At 51.0% G+C, this 17,969-nt stretch overlaps 1 protein-coding gene across 1 annotated transcript; it reads right to left on the reverse strand.

The window, feature by feature from the left end:
• Window positions 1-1,102: 1,102 nt before the first annotated feature.
• Window positions 1,103-2,038, reverse strand: LOC122152993 (olfactory receptor 14A16-like). Its single transcript, XM_042789122.1, has one exon. The coding sequence runs from the start codon at window positions 2,036-2,038 to the stop codon at window positions 1,103-1,105; it is 936 nt and encodes a 311-aa protein (XP_042645056.1).
• Window positions 2,039-17,969: the final 15,931 nt, after the last annotated feature.

Here is a 17,969-nt window from a genome sequence, read left to right on the forward strand (position 1 = left end):
TCACTGATGAACTGGAAAAATAGGACAGAGCGCAACCTCACAGCAAGTGCAGACAGCCCTTCTCTGGGGTCTGGCGGGGTCTGCGCCAGAAGAGAGGCCAGGCAGGACTGGCCGGTCCGCCCATACAGGCACTGAGACCAGCAGGAGGATGGAGATGGTTTAGCAGCAACGCTCACCCATAAACCTGGGTGAGCAGCCAGTGCTGGAAATGGCCAGTGAGATAGGCTGGGGTGCTGCAGAGCTCTGGGCACTCACCCCACAGCCCCAGCCCCTCAGAAGGTCACAGCAGCTCCTGGGGCACAGAGGGCTCTCAGCCTCCCCATCAGCCCCAGGGCTGGGGCCAGCCATGCCATGAGCAGACGCAGGCCAGCGTCTCCCTCTCTCTGCTGCTCTTCTCTCCAAGAGATCCTGATTGCCCAGTGCTGGCAGCCCCTCTGTGCCCATCCCTCTCCCCAGCACAAGACTCCTGCACTGGGGGCTCCCCAGGCAGCTCCTGCTGTGCCAGCCAGAGAAAAGCTGCCCAAACTGGTGCCTCCAGAAATAGGTCTGCTCTTGTCGCTGGGATGTCACCTCAGGCACGGCCCTGAGCTGGCGGTGCTGCTCTGCAGGGCAGTGGTGGCTGAAAGCCACGGGGAGATGGTCCCAGGGAGATCCCCATGGATCAGCCATCATTTCCATTGCACTGGGCACCCCCACGTGAAGGGGCAGCACAGGCCTATTCCCTAACACATCCCCCCATGCCCTCCTGCCCTGAACCCCTGGAGAACCCCAGCACAGCAGCACGCTCAGAGGGGCAATTCCTTCAGCCTGTTCCTGACCTCAGCTTTGGAAGAAGAGACCAACCTCCAGACATCGGTACTAAGAAAATCCCCTTTTATTATGGTTATGTGGCACGGGAGGCCAGCTGTCCTGTCCTACCAGACACACGCACAAAGGGCTCTGGGTCAGAGAAGGTGGTTCATGTTTCTGAGGAAGAAGAGTGACTGCAGATATTTCTAGAAAAAAAAGATTTAGACAAATAAAATGATCAATGTACGGTAGGATTCAGAGATGAATTTGAAACAGTTCTGAAGAAAAAAAAAAAAAAAAAAAACAAAACATTTTATTGCTGGTGAGAGGAAACTGACTGAACCAGCTTCTTCAGTGCATCCTTGATCCCCTGGTTCCTCATGCTGTAGATGAGGGGGTTCACTGCTGGAGGCACCACCGAATACAGAAATGACACCACCAGGTCCAGGGATGGGGAGGAGATTGAGGGGGGTTTCAGGTAGGCAAACATGCCAGTGCTGACAAACAAGGAGACCACAGCAAGGTGAGGGAGGCATGTGGAAAAGGCTTTGTGCCGTCCCTGCTCAGAGGGGATCCTTAACATGGCCCTAAAGATCTGCACATAGGACAGCACGATGAAAACAAAACACCCAAATCCTAAACAGACACTAACCACAAGGAGCCAAACTTCCCTGAGGTAGGAATCTGAGCAGGAGAGCTTGAGGATCTGAGGGATCTCACAGAAGAACTGGTCCACAGCATTGCCTTGGCAGAGTGGTAGGGAAAATGTGTTGGCAGTGTGCAGGAGAGAACTGAGCAGCCCAGTGCCCCAGGCAGCTGCTGCCATGTGGACACAAGCTCTGCTGCCCAGGAGGGTCCCGTAGTGCAGGGGTTGGCAGATGGCAACGTAGCGGTCATAGGCCATGATGGTGAGAAGAGAAAACTCTGATGGTAACAAAAATAGAAACAGAAATACTTGTGCAGCACATCCCAAGTAAGAGATGTCCCTGGTGTCTGTTAGTAAATTTAACATGGCTTTGGGGAGAGTGGTGGAGATGGAGCCCAGGTCGAGGAGGGAGAGGTTGAGGAGGAAGAAGTACATGGGGGTGTGGAGGTGGTGGTCGCAGGCGATGGCGGTGATGATGAGGCCGTTGCCCAGGAGGGCAGCCAGGTAGATGCCCAGGAAGAAACAGAAGTATAAGAGCTGCAGCTCCCGCATGTCTGCAAATGCCAGGAGGAGGAAGTGGGTGATGGATCTGTTATTTAACATTTGCTTTGTCTGGACATATGAGCCTGTTCAAGGAGGAAAGATGACAACACATTAGGGTATATTTCTCTTATAAATATCAACACCCTCTGTCCTTATCCCATCCCAGCCACTACATGGCAGCCCCTTTTTTGAGATCTTCCTTCAGCTCTGTAGCTGGAGCTGTGGTAGGTGCTGGACAAGCATTTCATGAGGGGAAGGGTTTTTGCATGCTGTCTGCCAAGGAGTGAGATCTTTGTGTGACTCTGTCAGAAAAACCTGCCCTAACCCAGAAGGGCTTGTCAGCATTTGCTCTATCTGTGGTGAGGAATGGGGAAAGCAGAAGACAGGCTGAGAGGGTTTTCTGCTGCACTCAGGGAGAGCAGAGTGAGTCAAGTGAGGCAAGAGGATTTTCTGTGCCTTAGTGCAGAGTGAGGGCAGCTGGTCTGTCTTTCTGTCTTGTTCCCGTCTGCCCTGAATTACACCTTTCTGAGTTCAAGGGTGATTACACTCCCATGTTACCCTGAAAATCAACCAGACACTGCTGATAGCAGAGGGATCCTCTGCAGAGCACCAGATGACTCACCCTTTCCCCAAGTCTCAGCACCCCACTTTAGCCAATGACACCCACGGCTCACAGAGTCCCCTGGAAGCAGCAGACAGCTGGGATGGACACCCCAAGGAGAGAGCCAAGGGTCCGAACCACGGCAACTTCTTAAGGGAGAGCCGGCTCCTGGCCCAGCCTCACAGACTGCATTGCCCAGAGCTTCACGGCTTAGAGGAAAGCTGGGACACCTCATTGCTGGGGGCACATCTGCAGAGGAGGGCTCCCAAGCTCTGTGCCTGACTCTGCAGCTGGAACCCCCCTTCCCAGAGAGCCTGTCAGCAACACCAAGGGCATCTGAGCAAGGCAAGGAGAGGGACAGACAGGCACTCAGGAAAGCCTTTCCCTTCGGCAGCTCTGCACAGCACCTCCCAGACAGCAGCAATGCAGGACAGTCGCCCTCAGGCCCTGCTCAGCGGGAACTGGGCCCCTGGCAGCAGAGATGCACTTCATCCCTTCTGCTGGGCTGCTGGGCCAGGAGGTGACTAACAGGCCAGGAGCCACGGGCTAAGGGCTGTGCTGGCTGGCAGAGGAGACAAGAGGAGTGTTGCTCAGGGAAGGAGTCTGCCCTGCAGCAGGGTTTCCCTTAGCATTTCCCTCCCTCCCTGCCCAAGTCTCCACTGCCTTGAGGTGTCCAGGCTGGCAGTGCTGTCTTTGAGCCCATGTTTCCTCCCTGCCAGTGCTCACAGTCCCCATCCCAGCCCCTGTGAGCACAGCTCTGCCCTGCAGTATCTCTGTGTGTGCAGGGCTTAAAGCACAGCCCACGCAAACCTGATGAAAAAGGAAAGGTGATGCTGGTGTGTTCTGTAGGCTGGAGGGGGCTGAAGGCACTTTCTGAGGTTCATATAATTATCATTGTGAAAGCTTATATGTGTCAGCCCCTGCTCTCATCTACACAGCTGTATTTCCTTTTCCCACCAAGATGTGTCAGAGAAAATAGGAAGTAGAGAGTCTAGAAAGAACCAACAGAAGCATGAAATCTCTGAGCTGGAAGTATTTGTGACAAATTCCCTGGGAAATGAGCTGGGCATGAGCTGAATCTGTGAGCATCCCTGAACCATGCAGCAGCATCCTCTGGAGAGCAGAAGGAGCCTGCCCTGGCGGGGTCTCTCCTTCCCCCCACAGCTTCTCCCCACAGCGCCGTGGGGAGCTCCCCGGGCAGGCTGAGTGCTGACCCTGGCAGGCGGCAGAGTCCCTGCCCCAGCACACAGCCCCCTGGGGTGCAGGGACCCTGCTGGGAAGGACAGCCCTGGGCACCCCTGCCTGCACACCCGGCTGCACACCCCTGCAGCCGGCCCCGCCAGAAGGCAGCCCTCATGCCCTGGCCCTCGCAGGGGGCACCAGGGAAGCCCTGCTCGGGAGCAGATCCTCCTCCTCCTCTCCTCCTCCTCCTCCTCCCTCCTCCTCCTCCTCCTCTAGGCAGGAGGCAGATTCCTGGCGGCTCTGCCGCCTTCCCCAGATCCCTCCCCGAGCTGCAGCTGCATTGCCCTGCACCCCCAGACTTACTGTGGCCAGGGCCCTGACGCTTTCTCCTCCTCGGAGCTCTCAGCAGCCTCCCAGCCCAGGCTGCCTTGAAGCTGTGTGTGCCTCGCTGCTCTGCCCTGGGTGCCTGCAGGCAGTGCCCTCAGCCCTGCTGCGCTTTGCAGAGGAGCTGCTCCTGGGCAGAGCTGTCTCTCTGCAGCGCTGCCCACTTGCCAGGAGCTCCCTCCGGCCCAGGAGCCCGGCCCAGCTCAGCACCACAGCAACAGCCCAAGGCACTTTAATGACCCCTCAGGAGGGTTTGGTGCCAACTCCATGAACATCAAACACAGAGAAGCTGAAGAAACCTCTGAAGAATTCAAAGTTTTATTCAAACTCTAAAGTTTCTTGTGGCTTTAATTGTATCCACTGAGGACACTATTGACAAAGCCTCCCCAGTGTCCTGTTAGAGCAGAAATCTGAAGGCAGTTATGAGAAGTCGGAAACAAAAAGGGAAAGTTGTCTCTGATGCTGAGTAATCCTCAATTTGTTGCATTAAGCCAAAGTTCCAAGTCCTAAGCCCATTAACCAAATGGCCAAGCCACGACCCCCAGCCCCTGGGAAGGGAGATCCTGTCCCTCCCACATTCCTCAGGGCTCTTCCTGGGGTAGGGGCTATGGAGATGTGCACCTCCCAGGCTCCTGAGGATGCACAAGGAGGCCATGAGGCCCCTGTGCTGCAAGGGACTGTGCCTCCTCACAGGCATCAGTGGCAGGGACAGCATCCATAGCCAAAATCGTGATGGGGTTGACTTTACTGGGGTCTTTCAGCTTTCCCACAGCCCTCTGTCATCTCCACCACAGGCTGTCCTATGGGGTTGCATGCCCTGCGCCTCTTTCCCTGCAGGCTGTCCTCATCCCCACAGCTCTCTCACCTTGCTCCTCCCGAGCATCTTCATTTCTTTCCTGACATTTCACCATGCTCTCTGGCTCTTCCTGGAAAAACAAAGCCTTGTTCTGATCCATACTCCTCCTGGGTCATGTGTTGCACCACAGCATTTATCCTGTTGTCCAGTCTGGACTTCCCCAGCTGCACAGTATGACATTATTTCTTTCTCATGCTGTTTTCCACTGTGAAGAAAAAGTCCACCGTCTCTCAAACCACCCTTCAAGGGTTCTTGGGCTACTCCTAGACTGTCCCAAGTCTCCACAACACTTATCTCAGAATGTTTATATCTAAGCATATTGGACATGTGCTTGAGTCCTCTAAACCCCTATCTTGGGGTGATGTCTGGGCAATCTTAAAGGTGTTTGGAGATGAAAACATAGTGGTTACAGGTCAAGAAAGATGGAGTGATACTTTTCACCAGGATCTGTATTAGAAGGATAAGCGGCAATGGTGTTAAAATGAAAGAGGGTAGATTTAGATTTGAAATAAGGAAGAAATGTTTTCCGATGAGGATACTGAGATACTGGAACAGGTTGCCTAGAGAAGTTCCAGGGAGAGGAAATTCACCACTTCTCTGGGCAACCTCTTCCAGTGTTTAACTACCCTCATAGTAAAGAATTTCCTCCTTTTATCTAATCTAAATCTACCCTCTTTCAGTTTAAACCCATTACCCTTTGTCCTATTCCTGCAATCCCTGATAAATAGTCCCTCCCCATCTTTCCTGTAGCCCTGTTTAAGTCCTGGAAGGCCACTAGAATTTCTCCCTTGGAGCCTTCTCTTCTTCAGTCTGAACAAAACAAACTCTCTCAGCCTGTCCTCACAAGGGAGGTGTTCCAGCCCCCCAGTCATCTTCACGGCCTCCTCTGGACCTGCTTGAGCATGTCCATGCCCTTTTTATGTTTGGATCATGAGAGCTGGAAACCAGACTACAGGGCCGGTCTCATGAGAGCAGAGCAGAATGGGAGAATCCCCCACCTTGACCTGCTGGCCACACTTCTCTTGATGCAGCCCAGGACACGGTTGGTTTTCTGGCCTGCGAGTGCACATTGCTGGCTCACAATCAGTTTTCCATGAACTACCACCCCCAAGTCCTTCTCCGCAGGGCTGCTCTCAATCCACTCCTTGCCCAGCATCTATTTGTATGTGAGGTTGTCCCAAGCCATGGGTAGGACCTTGAACTTGGCCTTGTTGAACTTCATGAGGTCTGTATGGGCCCACTTCTCCAGCCTGTCCAGGTTCCTCTGGATGGCATCCTTTCCCTCCAGCATGTCACCACACCACACAGTTTGGTGGCATCTGTGAACTTGCTGAGGATGCACTCGATCCTGCTGTCCATGACGGCAACAAAGATGTCAATCAATACCAGACCCAACTCCAACCCCTGAGGAATTCCCCTCATCTCTGTTCTCCAATTGGATGTTGAGCCTGTGACCTCAGCACTTTGAGTTCGACCCCCCAACCAATTCTTTATCCACCGAGTGGTCTATCCGCCAAATCACCGTCTCTCCAACTCTAGACGAGGATGTCATGCAGGACCGTGTCAAGTGCTTTGCACAAGTCCACGTAGATGACAGTCAGTTGCTCTTCCAACTGTTCTTTGGTGAGGCCAGCAACAGGCAAGACCAGTGTGTGTGCATGTCATGTTGGTGTGTCTGCCAGTGGGTGTAACTCATGGTCTGAGCCTGGTCGGCAGCCAAACACCACACAGCTCCCACCTGGGAATGGGGAAGGAAGCAGAGGGGCAAAGGGAGACTCACGGGTTGAGATAGAAACAGTTGAATAATGGTGATAAAATAATACAGGTGGCAGTATGAACGGATAATGTACAGTGCAATTGCTCACCACCCGCCGACTGACACCCAGCCGGCTCCCGGCCAGCGATCCTGAAACACAAAGATGCCGCGACCACAATCCCAAAAGTGAGAGTGTGCCCCTTCCCGCCCACCCCTCCTTTATATGGTGAGCGTAACGTCACATGACATGCAATATTGGCCAATCCAGGCCCGCTGCTCCAGCTCTGTTCCCTCTCTGCTTCTTGTGAGCCTGTGCACAGGCAGGACACGGGGAGCTGGAGAGTCCCTGAAATCTCCGTGTGCATCAGCACTCCTACAGCTACCAAAAAGGAACATGAACTCTATTCCAGTCTGAACCAGGACCGTGTCCACCCCTTGTTCCATATCCTTTGCATTATCCTCAGGTTCCATATTTCCTAATACAGTCTAATAAATTACTGTCCTTTTCCCTGGTCTTAGGCATGTGCACACAGATATAATTCCCTTAGCCCATGGGCCATCTTAAGCCCATACGTGGAATTACCTTTGCCCAAGGACCTGGGTGCACTTGGTCCTTGCAGTCTATATACTGCAGAATGTATCGTGAGTTCATTTGGTCCATAGCTTCAGGTTCCATCTGTCCTAACAGTCTCTTAAGGCAGGAGGAGGGATTCTCAGTTGGTAGGGCACAGGTGTCCTTGGGCCTGGCAGGAGGATGGCATGCAGTCTCTGTTGCAGTTGGAGCTGGTGGCTGATGCATCTGACGCTGTCTGTATTCAGTCTGCAGCAGTCGCTGGGTATCAGTTGCTGAAACGAATCGTGACTTTATCGAAGTTCGTGTTTTTCTTCATGAATATGATGCCATTAGCATAATATGTGTCAACCATAGCAATGCATTTATAGGGTTGTTTGGTGATTAATGTAATACAGTTTATTGGCTATTTTCACCTAACATTAAGTCCCCTTGAGGCACACATCGGACATCCTCATCCTTCTGCATTGCCCACCAAGTGCACCCAGGTCCTTGGGCAAAGGAAATCCCACATATGGGCTTACCTTTACCTGAAGTAGGAGTAACCCAAATAGTCTTCCCCAGCATGTTCTTAAGGTGCACTACTGGGACTCTATCTCCATCTGCAGTATGTAGAATTTTGACTGGGCAGGGCCATCCTGGTTGGTAGATGCTCTAGTTTTGACTAACCAGGTGGGCTTTGCTAAATGTCTGTCCCAGTGTTTAAAAGTTCCTCTTCTCATTGCTCTCAGCGTGGTCTTTAGTAGCCCATTGTACCACTCAATTTTCCCAGAGGCTGGTGCATGGTAGGGGATGTGATATACCCCCTCAATGCCATGTTCTTTTGCCCAGGTGTTTATGAGATTATTTAAAAAATGAGTGCCATTAGCTGACTCAATTCTTTCTGGGGTACCATGTTGCCACAGGACTTGTTTTTCAAGGCCCAGAATAGTGTTCTGGGCAGTGGCATGGGGCACGGCCTATGTCTCCACCCACCCGGTAGTTGCTTCCACCATTGTGAGCACATAAAGTTTGACATGCCAAGTATTGTGGAAGCGTGATGTAATCACTCTGCCAGGCCTCCCCATATCTATATTTTAACCATAGCCCTCGATACCAAAGAGGTTTTAACCTCTTGGCTTGCCTGATTGCAGCATGTGTATCACATTCATGGATAACCTGTGTGACAGTTGTCGTGGTTTAAACCTGGTCAGCAGCTAAACACCACGCAGCTGCTCACCCACCCTCCCCTCCACTTGGGAATGGGGAGGGAATCGGAGGGCAAAGGGAGACTCATGGGTTGAGATAAAAACAGTTTAATAACAGTAACAGAATAATATGGTGACATGATGAATGGGTAACGTACAATACAGCTGCTCACCACCCGCTGACCGACACCCACCTGCTCCCGGCCAGTGATCCCAAACACAAAGACCCTGTGGCAACACTCCCGGAAGTGAGAGCCCCTTCTGACCCACTCCTTCCTTTATATAGTGAGCGTAATGACATGGAGATATTGGCCAATCGGGGCCCAGCACTCCAGCTGTGCTCCCCCCACCCCCGCACACAGGCAAGGGCTCTCGGACCTGGAGAGCCTCTGGGGCCTCAGTGTGCTGCAGCTCTCCTCCCGCTGCCAAAATGAACAGGAACTCTATTCCAGCCCGAACCAGGAGAGGGGCCCTGTGTGTAACTGCGTGTCTGTGTGCCTGTATGCCTGCATGAGAGAAGTGAAACGCAGCACAGCTGCGAAGTGAGTGCGGAGTTCTGATCCCTGCTTCCATGTCCTCCACGAGGAGAGTGGCCGGAGGCGAGAGAAGCGAACGAAGTAGTATGTCAGATTTTAAAACAGGATTGTTTGAGCCTGTGGTTAACTTTTGGTGCCCCATACACAGACCCGAGGATTTTTCTTGTAATCCAATCTTTGTTTTGGAATGCTTTGGTTGTGGACAAGACGTCTGGGTGGAATTTGGAGACGATTTCTGGTGTAGTAAATGTCAAGGGAAGTGGTCTGACTGGGACAGAATTGAGCGCTCGGGTCAGCTTAGAAGAACGTATTGTGGGAACCTAGGAAACTTACAGAGGCAATAGAAGCAGAATGTGGATAAGCCCTCCAGGCTAACAATATGGGAGGGAAACAGAGTGGGGGTATAGTGAAAAAGATCCCTCTGGGCTGCATCTTAGCCCATTGGAAGGAAATTGGAGGCACACCAGGTGGAAGTGTGAATAAAAGGACATTAACTAAATACTGTATCCAGTGGTGGCCCCTGTATAAATTAGATGACAGGGGGAAATGGCCCTTTAATGGAACCTTGAATTATAATACTTTGTTGCAACTGATGTTGGTTTTGAGGAGAGAAGGAAAGTGGGATGAGGTCAGGTCTCATATGCAGACACTCCGAAATCACCCTGAGTATCAAACTGATTGTGGATTAAGAGCCCACAAGACCCAATGGTTTTGGCTCTAGAAAAGGAAAATATGAAAGAAGGATACTCCAGGACAAAATATTTAACCAGTCCCATGCCCCAAATGGTGTTTTGAGGTCACCATGGAAAAGGGTAAGACAGGGAGCTTATAACCCGCTTATAGAGAAACCGTTAGGGTTTCATAGCTTCACACAGTGGTTCTTACCCTGGTTTGGAGTTCGTGAGATTGAAAAAGCCATGGTAAATATTTTGGCAGAAATGGAAATAATAGCAAACGCAACTACTGATGCCCTTTTATGTTTAGACCAGGAGGTAAAATCCCTGAAGGGAGTAGACTTTCAAAACAGAACGGCTCTAGATATAATCACAGCTCACATGGGAAGGGTGTGCACCTTGATCAATACAAGCTGTTGTATTTATGTAGATGAATCAAGTAGAACAGAGATTGACCTTCAGAAGATTTGGGAACACTCAAAAGTCTTACATCAGGTATCCCTGGATGATACCTCGTATGGGTTTTCTAACCTCTGGGAAAAGCTCACCTCTTGGCTACCTAATGTCGCAAAGCTTAAGTAGCTTTTTGTTGCAGTTATCGTGATTATTGTATTAGGATTATTGGTCTGTTGTGTGTTGCAATGATTTATGTGGATGGATAAACAAACTGGGAATACCGATGAGGAGTGGAAGAAACACAAATTACAGCAAAACATTGAAAATGGCAAGTATTTTGCTAAAAGGAATGGTGCCATATAGCAAAAGAATTTGCAAGGGTAAAAAAAAAAGGGGGGGACTTGATATAGAAAATAAACGCTTAGCAAAATAACTAGCAAGATAATGGGATACTTGGTTGCAAAAGACCTTGAAAGATAACAGGAAACGTCTTTACAAGAGGCCTCCATAGATAACAGGATATCCATCTGTTAATTAAGGCGTCTGCAAGAAGGAGCCATCTGGCTGGAGCCAGTTCTGCAGTTACTGGCTGAGGTAACTCAGCATTCTGGGACAAAGCTTGAGAGTACATGGTGAAGAAGACCACGAGCCTTCCTCCAAAAGACCCCGGCCCACGACCACCGGATGGCAGTACGCATGTGGCAAGAGGAGGAGACTTAGGATAATGAATTCCCGGAAATAATTACAATAATCACACCTATTCTTAGAACTAATTGTAATAACCCAGCCTATACTAACGAATATGCATGTTTCTGTATCATAAATGATGCCTGCTTCATGATACGGTGTACAAGCTTGGAGGAGAGATCGCCCTTGTTCAATCACTGCAATAAACATACCTGCTTTATAACTCTTTGTGAATTGTAAAGTGTGTTTCCACATGTCAGAAAACAGCATGAGAAAGACATAGCAGAACAAAGTACAGCAGGGGAGGTAGAGAATGGAGACAAAGAGAAAGAAATGTCACCCAAGGGCAGTGCTGTGCTGCAACAAGTCTCCCAGAGGGAGTCTGGAAGAGCCCACAGCTTGTGTTTCAAGGAACAACCAGGAGGATGGATAGATACTCAGCATTGGTGCGGCCTCACCTTCGATACTGTGTGCAGTTCTGTGCCGCACAGTTTGAGAAGAACGTGAAGGTCCTCGAATGCATCCAGAGGAGGGCAACAAAGCCGGTGACAGGGCTGGAAGGAATGTGCTATGAGGAGTGACTGAGGACTTTTGGTTTGTCTGGTTTGGAGAGGAGGAGGCTGAGGAGTGACCTCATTGCTCTCTGCAGCTTCCTGAGGGGGGACACGGAGTGGGAGGTGCTGATCTCTTCTCCCTGGTATCCAGTGATAGGACATGTGGGAACGGTTCAACGCTGTGCCAGGGGAGATTTAGACTGGACATGAGGAAGCATTTGTTTTACCGAGTGGGTGGACAAACACTGGAACAGGCTTCCCAGAGAGGTGGTCGATGCCCCAGGGTGGTCAGTGTTTAAGAGGACATTTAGACAATGCCAGTTCATACCATGCTGTAACTTGGTCAGCCCTGAATGGGTCGGGCAGTTGGACTAGATGATGGTTGCAGGTCCCTCCCAACTGAAATAGCCTCGTCTATTCTATTCTCTACCAGTGAGGGCAGTGAGATGCTCAGGTGAGAGGGAGGTGGGGAAGAAAGGCTGATGTTGAGAGTCTGTAGGGAAAGAGCTGCAGGTGTGGGACACTGAGGACAGCCTGTGGGAAAGACAACTGAAGGCTCTGGCAAGGCTAAGAGCCCCCAGCAGAGCCAAGGTCTTTTCCTCCTTGCCTATGACTGTTGCCTCCATAACTAAGGCCTACCTGGACAAACGGTAACCTTATGGTACCAGGACCTTAACGCCCCTCGGCCCCACCCCAGAGAGACCCATATTTGTCACTATAGTCCTGTCCTTGACACCGCAAATTCCCATATGACACTGTCCCAGGAAGAGCCCTGGGCAATGTGTGAGGGACAGGATTTCCCTTCCCAGGGGCTGGGGATCAGGCTTTGGCCCTATGGCCTAAACACGTTAAGGTACAGTAAGCACCAGAACCACCTTAACATTGTGTTTGTTTGCCTCGCATTGACACCTCCAACTTCCTGCTCTAACCAGCCCCTGAGGAGGCTTTGTGCTGATGGCCCTCACTGGGACCCATTAACACTCCTTGAAACCTTAGGGGTTGCTTCTGATGTTGACTTCTTCAGCCCTTCGCTCAGGCTCTTCTTGGTGTCTGAAGCTCATGGTCTCAGCATCACAGACACCATGGGGCTCATTCAAATGTAAAAAGCCATGTCTCCTCCAATTGTTTTCTTCAGTTATCAAGCCTTGGACAGATAACTGCAGAGGTCTCTGGAGTGTATGTAAAGGGGAACATTTGACTGAGCATTTCATACAGAAGTATTTCTTAGGTTTAAGTCTACTGTATTACTTTTTCTGTTTACAGAAGAAGTGATTGCAGCCTCCTCTGATCTTGATGCAGAGGGTCTCCTAGTGCTGTCAAGATGGGTAGGGCCAGCTCCTCCTGAAGGTCAGACACTGCATGGACAGCCTGATTCCTCACCTCCCCAGCCCTTCCACTTCTCTCATCGTCCCCCTGGCACTTGCAGCACAACTCCTTCCATCAGACTTCTCCACCCAGGCCTGCAGCTGGATGTTACAGCTCCACTGCACCAGCTCCCACTGGCTTTCCTCAGAGACCTGGCTGCACACGGGCACAGCAGAATTTACCTTCATTGCAAACCAACAGATGGAAAATATAGTAAAAAGGAAAGGTCTTGGTGGGTTGGAGAGGAGGCAGCCGCGTGCCCTGGCAGCAAGGGAGGCCAGCTGCACCCAGGCCTTTGTGGCCAGCAGGACGGCCAGGAGATCAAGAGAGGGGCTTGTCCAGGTTACTGTGTCCGGATTGCAGATCCCCAGTACAGGAAGGATGTTGACAAGCTGAAGGGGGTTCAGTGAATGTCCCCCAAGACAGGCTGGGGCTGGAACACTTTGCCTGTGAGGAGAGGCTGAGGGAGCTGGGCTTGTGCAGCCTGGAGAAGGGAAGGCTGAGGGGCACCACCCTGCAGCCTCTCCGCACCAATGAGGAGGTCCTGAAGAATACAGAATGGGGTTCTCCACCATGGAGCATGTTAAGAGGCTGAAAGAGGAGGGTTGGGTGAAACAGGGGATGTTCACCCTGGAGATAAGGAAAAGATTTTGGAGCAGTCTCAGGGCTAGTCCTGAGTAGGGTGGCCATGAGCCCTGCCTGCCCTCCTGTCTGCCATGGCTGCTCAGGTCACAAGAACAGAGGTGCCCCCAGAATCAGAACGCAGGTGGGCCTCTTCCACCTGCCTCAGCCCTCCCCTCCCCAAGGAGGTCATTTCTGTTGGGTGGCTTCTCAGATGTACTGGATGACCTCAGAATGCCTGCTGGCCAGCATGTCTCCTGAGGGCCAGTCAGGCTGCTGCAGTGGAAGCCACCTCATCATCATCACCATTCGTGCCACCTGCCCTTGGTCTGTCTCTCCCCTGCCTCTCTGTCCCTAGCTTGTCTCTGCTGGGATGAGTGGTTTTGTGATGCACGTGTTGGCCCCAAATTTCTGGGGCCAGCTGCTGTCCAATCAGGCTCCTGTAACAGTCGTGGCCTCACAATCACCACCACAATTGGTGTTGCCTTTGCCCATCTTTCCCCACCCACTCCCTTGACTCCTCATCTCTGCTGCAGCCCAAGCTCAACAGCCAAACCCAGCCCCTTTCCTGGCCTTTCTCTCTCCCCTTTCCCATGGCAGGACAGAACCACCCTGGATGTGGTGTGTTTTGGCTTTGCATTTATTGTGACTTACGCTTGTGATTATATGTTCCTGTTTTACGAACTGAGCTGCTGTTCCAAACTTCTCTATCTCAATTTCTAAAATCTGTAGTTCTCTTTCTACATCTTGTACCTGGCCAATACCTAACTGCAGTTATTTAATCTGTAACCAGGGTCTATGTCAGTGGACCATAAGAGCATCCTCATTTGTGATTAAGTCTGCTCTCTTATTTTGGGAAATTACTCCTTCAATTTCTTCATATCTTTTTGCATGTTCTTTAGCATCCGTTCCTCTCAGGAGAAATCTATTTCTGAATGCACCAGCTCAAGACAAGTTTCTCTATTGTTGGGGTAAGTGGAGAAGTTTGAGGAGGCCCTGGTCCAGGATTCTTTTTCCTGGGAGAGGGGCTGGCACAGAGGGGCTTGCTGGCAGGGGACAATAAAGATGCCTGGGAGACTGGAGCAAGGGACACAGGGAGACACTGGCCTCCGTCTCCTCATGCCATGGCTGGCCCTCAGCCCTGGGGCTGATGGGGAGGCTGAGACACCTCTCCTTCCTTCCTTCACTCCCCACACTTGGATGGGCCTCAGGAAACATCCAGGAGCCTGGAGGATGCACAAACCTCCTGGTCCAAGGGAGTGGGGTTATGTGTGACAGTGTGTGCGTGAAAGAGATGAAGAAGATGTGAGGTGTCTGTGTGAAGATTCCTCAGCATCCCCTGAGGGGAAGGATCCCCATTCCCAGGCTATGGGCATCAGGGCTTGATCATCCTGCTTGAGGAAACACATCAAGGGCTTTCACAGTTGCCTGAACATTTGATTTTCAGCCTGGCAGCAGTGCCTCTGCCTTCCTGCTTCGTCACCCCCAGAGACAGGAACCTTGTCTCCTCATTCCCTCCATGGGCTCTTCAGTGATGGACCTCGGTGGCCATCACTGACACCCTCAGGAACTTGGAGGGTTCCTGCTGACTCCGACTTCTCTAGAGGCTTGAGTCAATCCCTTTCCAGGATCTGCAGTTCAGCAACTGGGCACCAGAGGGCTCAATAACATCATAAAAGTCTGCACAAGACAAGTCTCTGGGTAGAACAGCATTCCTTAGTTTCCATGTGATGAATTCGGGTAGTTTCAGGAGTGTAGTCATAGTATAAATCTTTCCGTACTAAATGTCAAAAGGAAACAATATCTTCTTTTTCAATTAGTTCTTACTTTTGTGCTTACACACTAAGAGACATCACCCAATTCCAATTGATACTGATCCTGAACTTCTCCCTATCGAGTCTGAATATAGGGGGAAGTCAAGACCCTGTATGTCAGACACTCTCTGGACAGTGTTTGTCCCTACCTCCAACCCCACATGTCTCTTACCAGCCCCCTGGGACTTACAGCACCTTTGTTCCAATCTGAGCTTTCTCCACGACAGGCTGTAGCTGCACGTTTCACCACATAGACACCAACTCCCACCTGCCATACTTGGGAATCAAGCTATACACAGACACTGAAGGATGTTTCTTAATTGCCAAAAAAGCAAAACCAAATGCAGGCAGAGTTTAATAAAACATAAAATACACATCTCTGATGTATATGAAGCCCAACTTCCCTCGTCTGCAGTCCAATTTCCATAGCAGAGATGGCCTTATACCAAAGAAAATCATATTTCCTGTCAAGCAGAGATCCCAAGAACCCCCAGAGCACTCCCTGACCCAGACTCTGTCCATTTTCACTCCCAGCTACTCACACCCTCAAGTCATGAGCTCCCTCGATTCACAGAGGGAAGAAAAGAACCAAAAGAAATGAATCACCCCCTTTTTCACAGCCAAATCCACACTCAGCCCGGTGTATCTGGGTTACAGGTACATCTTCAGGTAGGCTCTGCAACATCTAGATCCACTCACTTCTCTTTCTCGTCCAACACGTGACAGCTTGGGTGCAATTGTCCAGGCTTCCTCTTCTACTCAAGGGAGAGAAATTAGTTCTCTCAACTGCCTGTCCACCAGGTACCCCTCCAGAAAGTCTCCCATCAGCCCAGGGTCACATTTCCCTCTCCCATGTCAGGGTTTCATCTACCCTCATGTATCTTGGAGGTGGTGGCCACGAATTTGTGATCAACTGCATCAACTCTGGACTGAAGATATTAGGCAAAAATTTCAACATTTCCAGAAAACTCCTTGGTGCAATCAGTGTGTAAGAGGAGTTCATTTTCAGAACTTTGACATTGTTCTGTACATTCCCGTAAATATTTTCATAGGCCATGGACAAGAACGAGCAAGCTGATAACACTTTCTCTCCACTATGTATAGACAGATTGATAAAACTTGTTCTTTTGGACAGGTGACATTTGAGATTGATCAAGTAGCCCCTTATTTGATTCCTCCTCACCTTCAGCTGTTTTCCTCCAGATGCCTGTGATAAGGCACAATGGCTTAGGAGAACTTGGTGAAAGATGAGGCAAAGAGGACATGAAGTATCTCAGCTCTCTCACCATCTACGTGTGATAGAAATAGGACTGGGCAGTGCAGTCCTGGATAGATTCAGGTTTATTTTACTGCTGTCTTCTCTGCTAGGGATGGACATCATTGGATGTGGAGGTGATCTCCATGAACAGCTAGGTTCTGCTGACAGGCCTGGTGTGAAAATTTTTTGTCGTTTCCTTGACTGCATCATCGAGGGGGTGGGTAATGTTGGAGATAAAAACCAACAGTCTGAGAAGGTAAACACTTGTGTAGAGACCACAGTGTGATGTGCCTGGTGTTCCTGGACTGCTCTCCATCTCCTGGATAGAGAAGGGACAGACCTTGCCACGTTGCAGTGGTGGCAGTCAGTGGCTTGCACAGCAGCCCCGAATCTGTCTGCAGTGCTGTGCGGGGGGTCTGTCACAGCCCCGATCTGGAGGGAGATTGCTTGCATGTATAGTACCAGTGCTGTCCCAGCCAACCCCATGGAGCTGAGTGAGAGAGCCTTGGCACCTCACGTAACACTGGAAGGCCCTGTTTGTCATTAAACACCATAAATGCCCTAAGATTGGTGAAGCAATGTGGAGGTGTTCATGAGACCACTGTTGTGGGGATCAAGTAAATTCAGCTGATGGAAAAGACAGAGAGAAACTGAGCTCTCCCAAATGTACATGACTGTATCACTATTTGCTCAGAGTAATCCTTGCACAGGCTGCCCAGAACAAAACAGACAGTGGCAGAGTCACTTGTACTAAATGTGGGCATCTGCTGTCATTCCTGTTGGCCAAAGATGGTCCCCTTCAGATGCCAAGAAGATGCCCCCAGATGCTGTCCTGTCTCTCAGCATTGCTCCATAAGAGCTTGCAGTCTTCCGCACATTTCTTGGAACACCTCCTGACCCTCAGATGTCTCTAACTGTGTCTGAACAGCTCACTCCTGATCTCCATCTCTATCATGATCTGAGATGAGAAAATGAGCTCAGCTACAGATCCCTCCCAATAAGTGTCTGGATGTCCTATGTAATGATAGGACAATAAAACCTGATTATATCACCCAAATTGTAATTTTTAAGGAGAAATGGCAGTGCTGGAAAGTAGTGCCTCTCCCAGATGAAGGAGGGATTATCAGTGATTGCATCAGGCTGTGTCACAGCAGGTTCCCTGGAGCCCCAGGGACAGCTGGAGGGAGCCCAGAGGGGCCACAGCAAGTGGCACCTTGGGCTGTTGCTGTGGTGCTGAGCTGGGCCGGGCTCCTGGGCCGGAGGGAGCTCCTGGCAAGTGGGCAGCGCTGCAGAGAGACAGCTCTGCCCAGGAGCAGCTCCTCTGCAAAGCGCAGCAGGGCTGGGGGCACTGCCTGCAGGCACCCAGGGCAGAGCAGCGAGGCACACACAGCTTCAAGGCAGCCTGGGCTGGGAGGCTGCTGAGAGCTCCGAGGAGGAGAAAGCAGTCAGGGCCCTGGCCACAGTAAGTCTGGGGGTGCAGGGCAATGCAGCTGCAGCTCGGGGAGGGATCTGGGGAAGGCGGCAGAGCCGCCAGGAATCTGCCTCCTGC

The sequence above is a fragment of the Tyto alba genome, unplaced genomic scaffold (assembly GCF_018691265.1).
Source record: "Tyto alba isolate M040663 unplaced genomic scaffold, T.alba_DEE_v4.0 Super-Scaffold_15, whole genome shotgun sequence".
Classification (NCBI taxonomy): domain Eukaryota; kingdom Metazoa; phylum Chordata; class Aves; order Strigiformes; family Tytonidae; genus Tyto; species Tyto alba.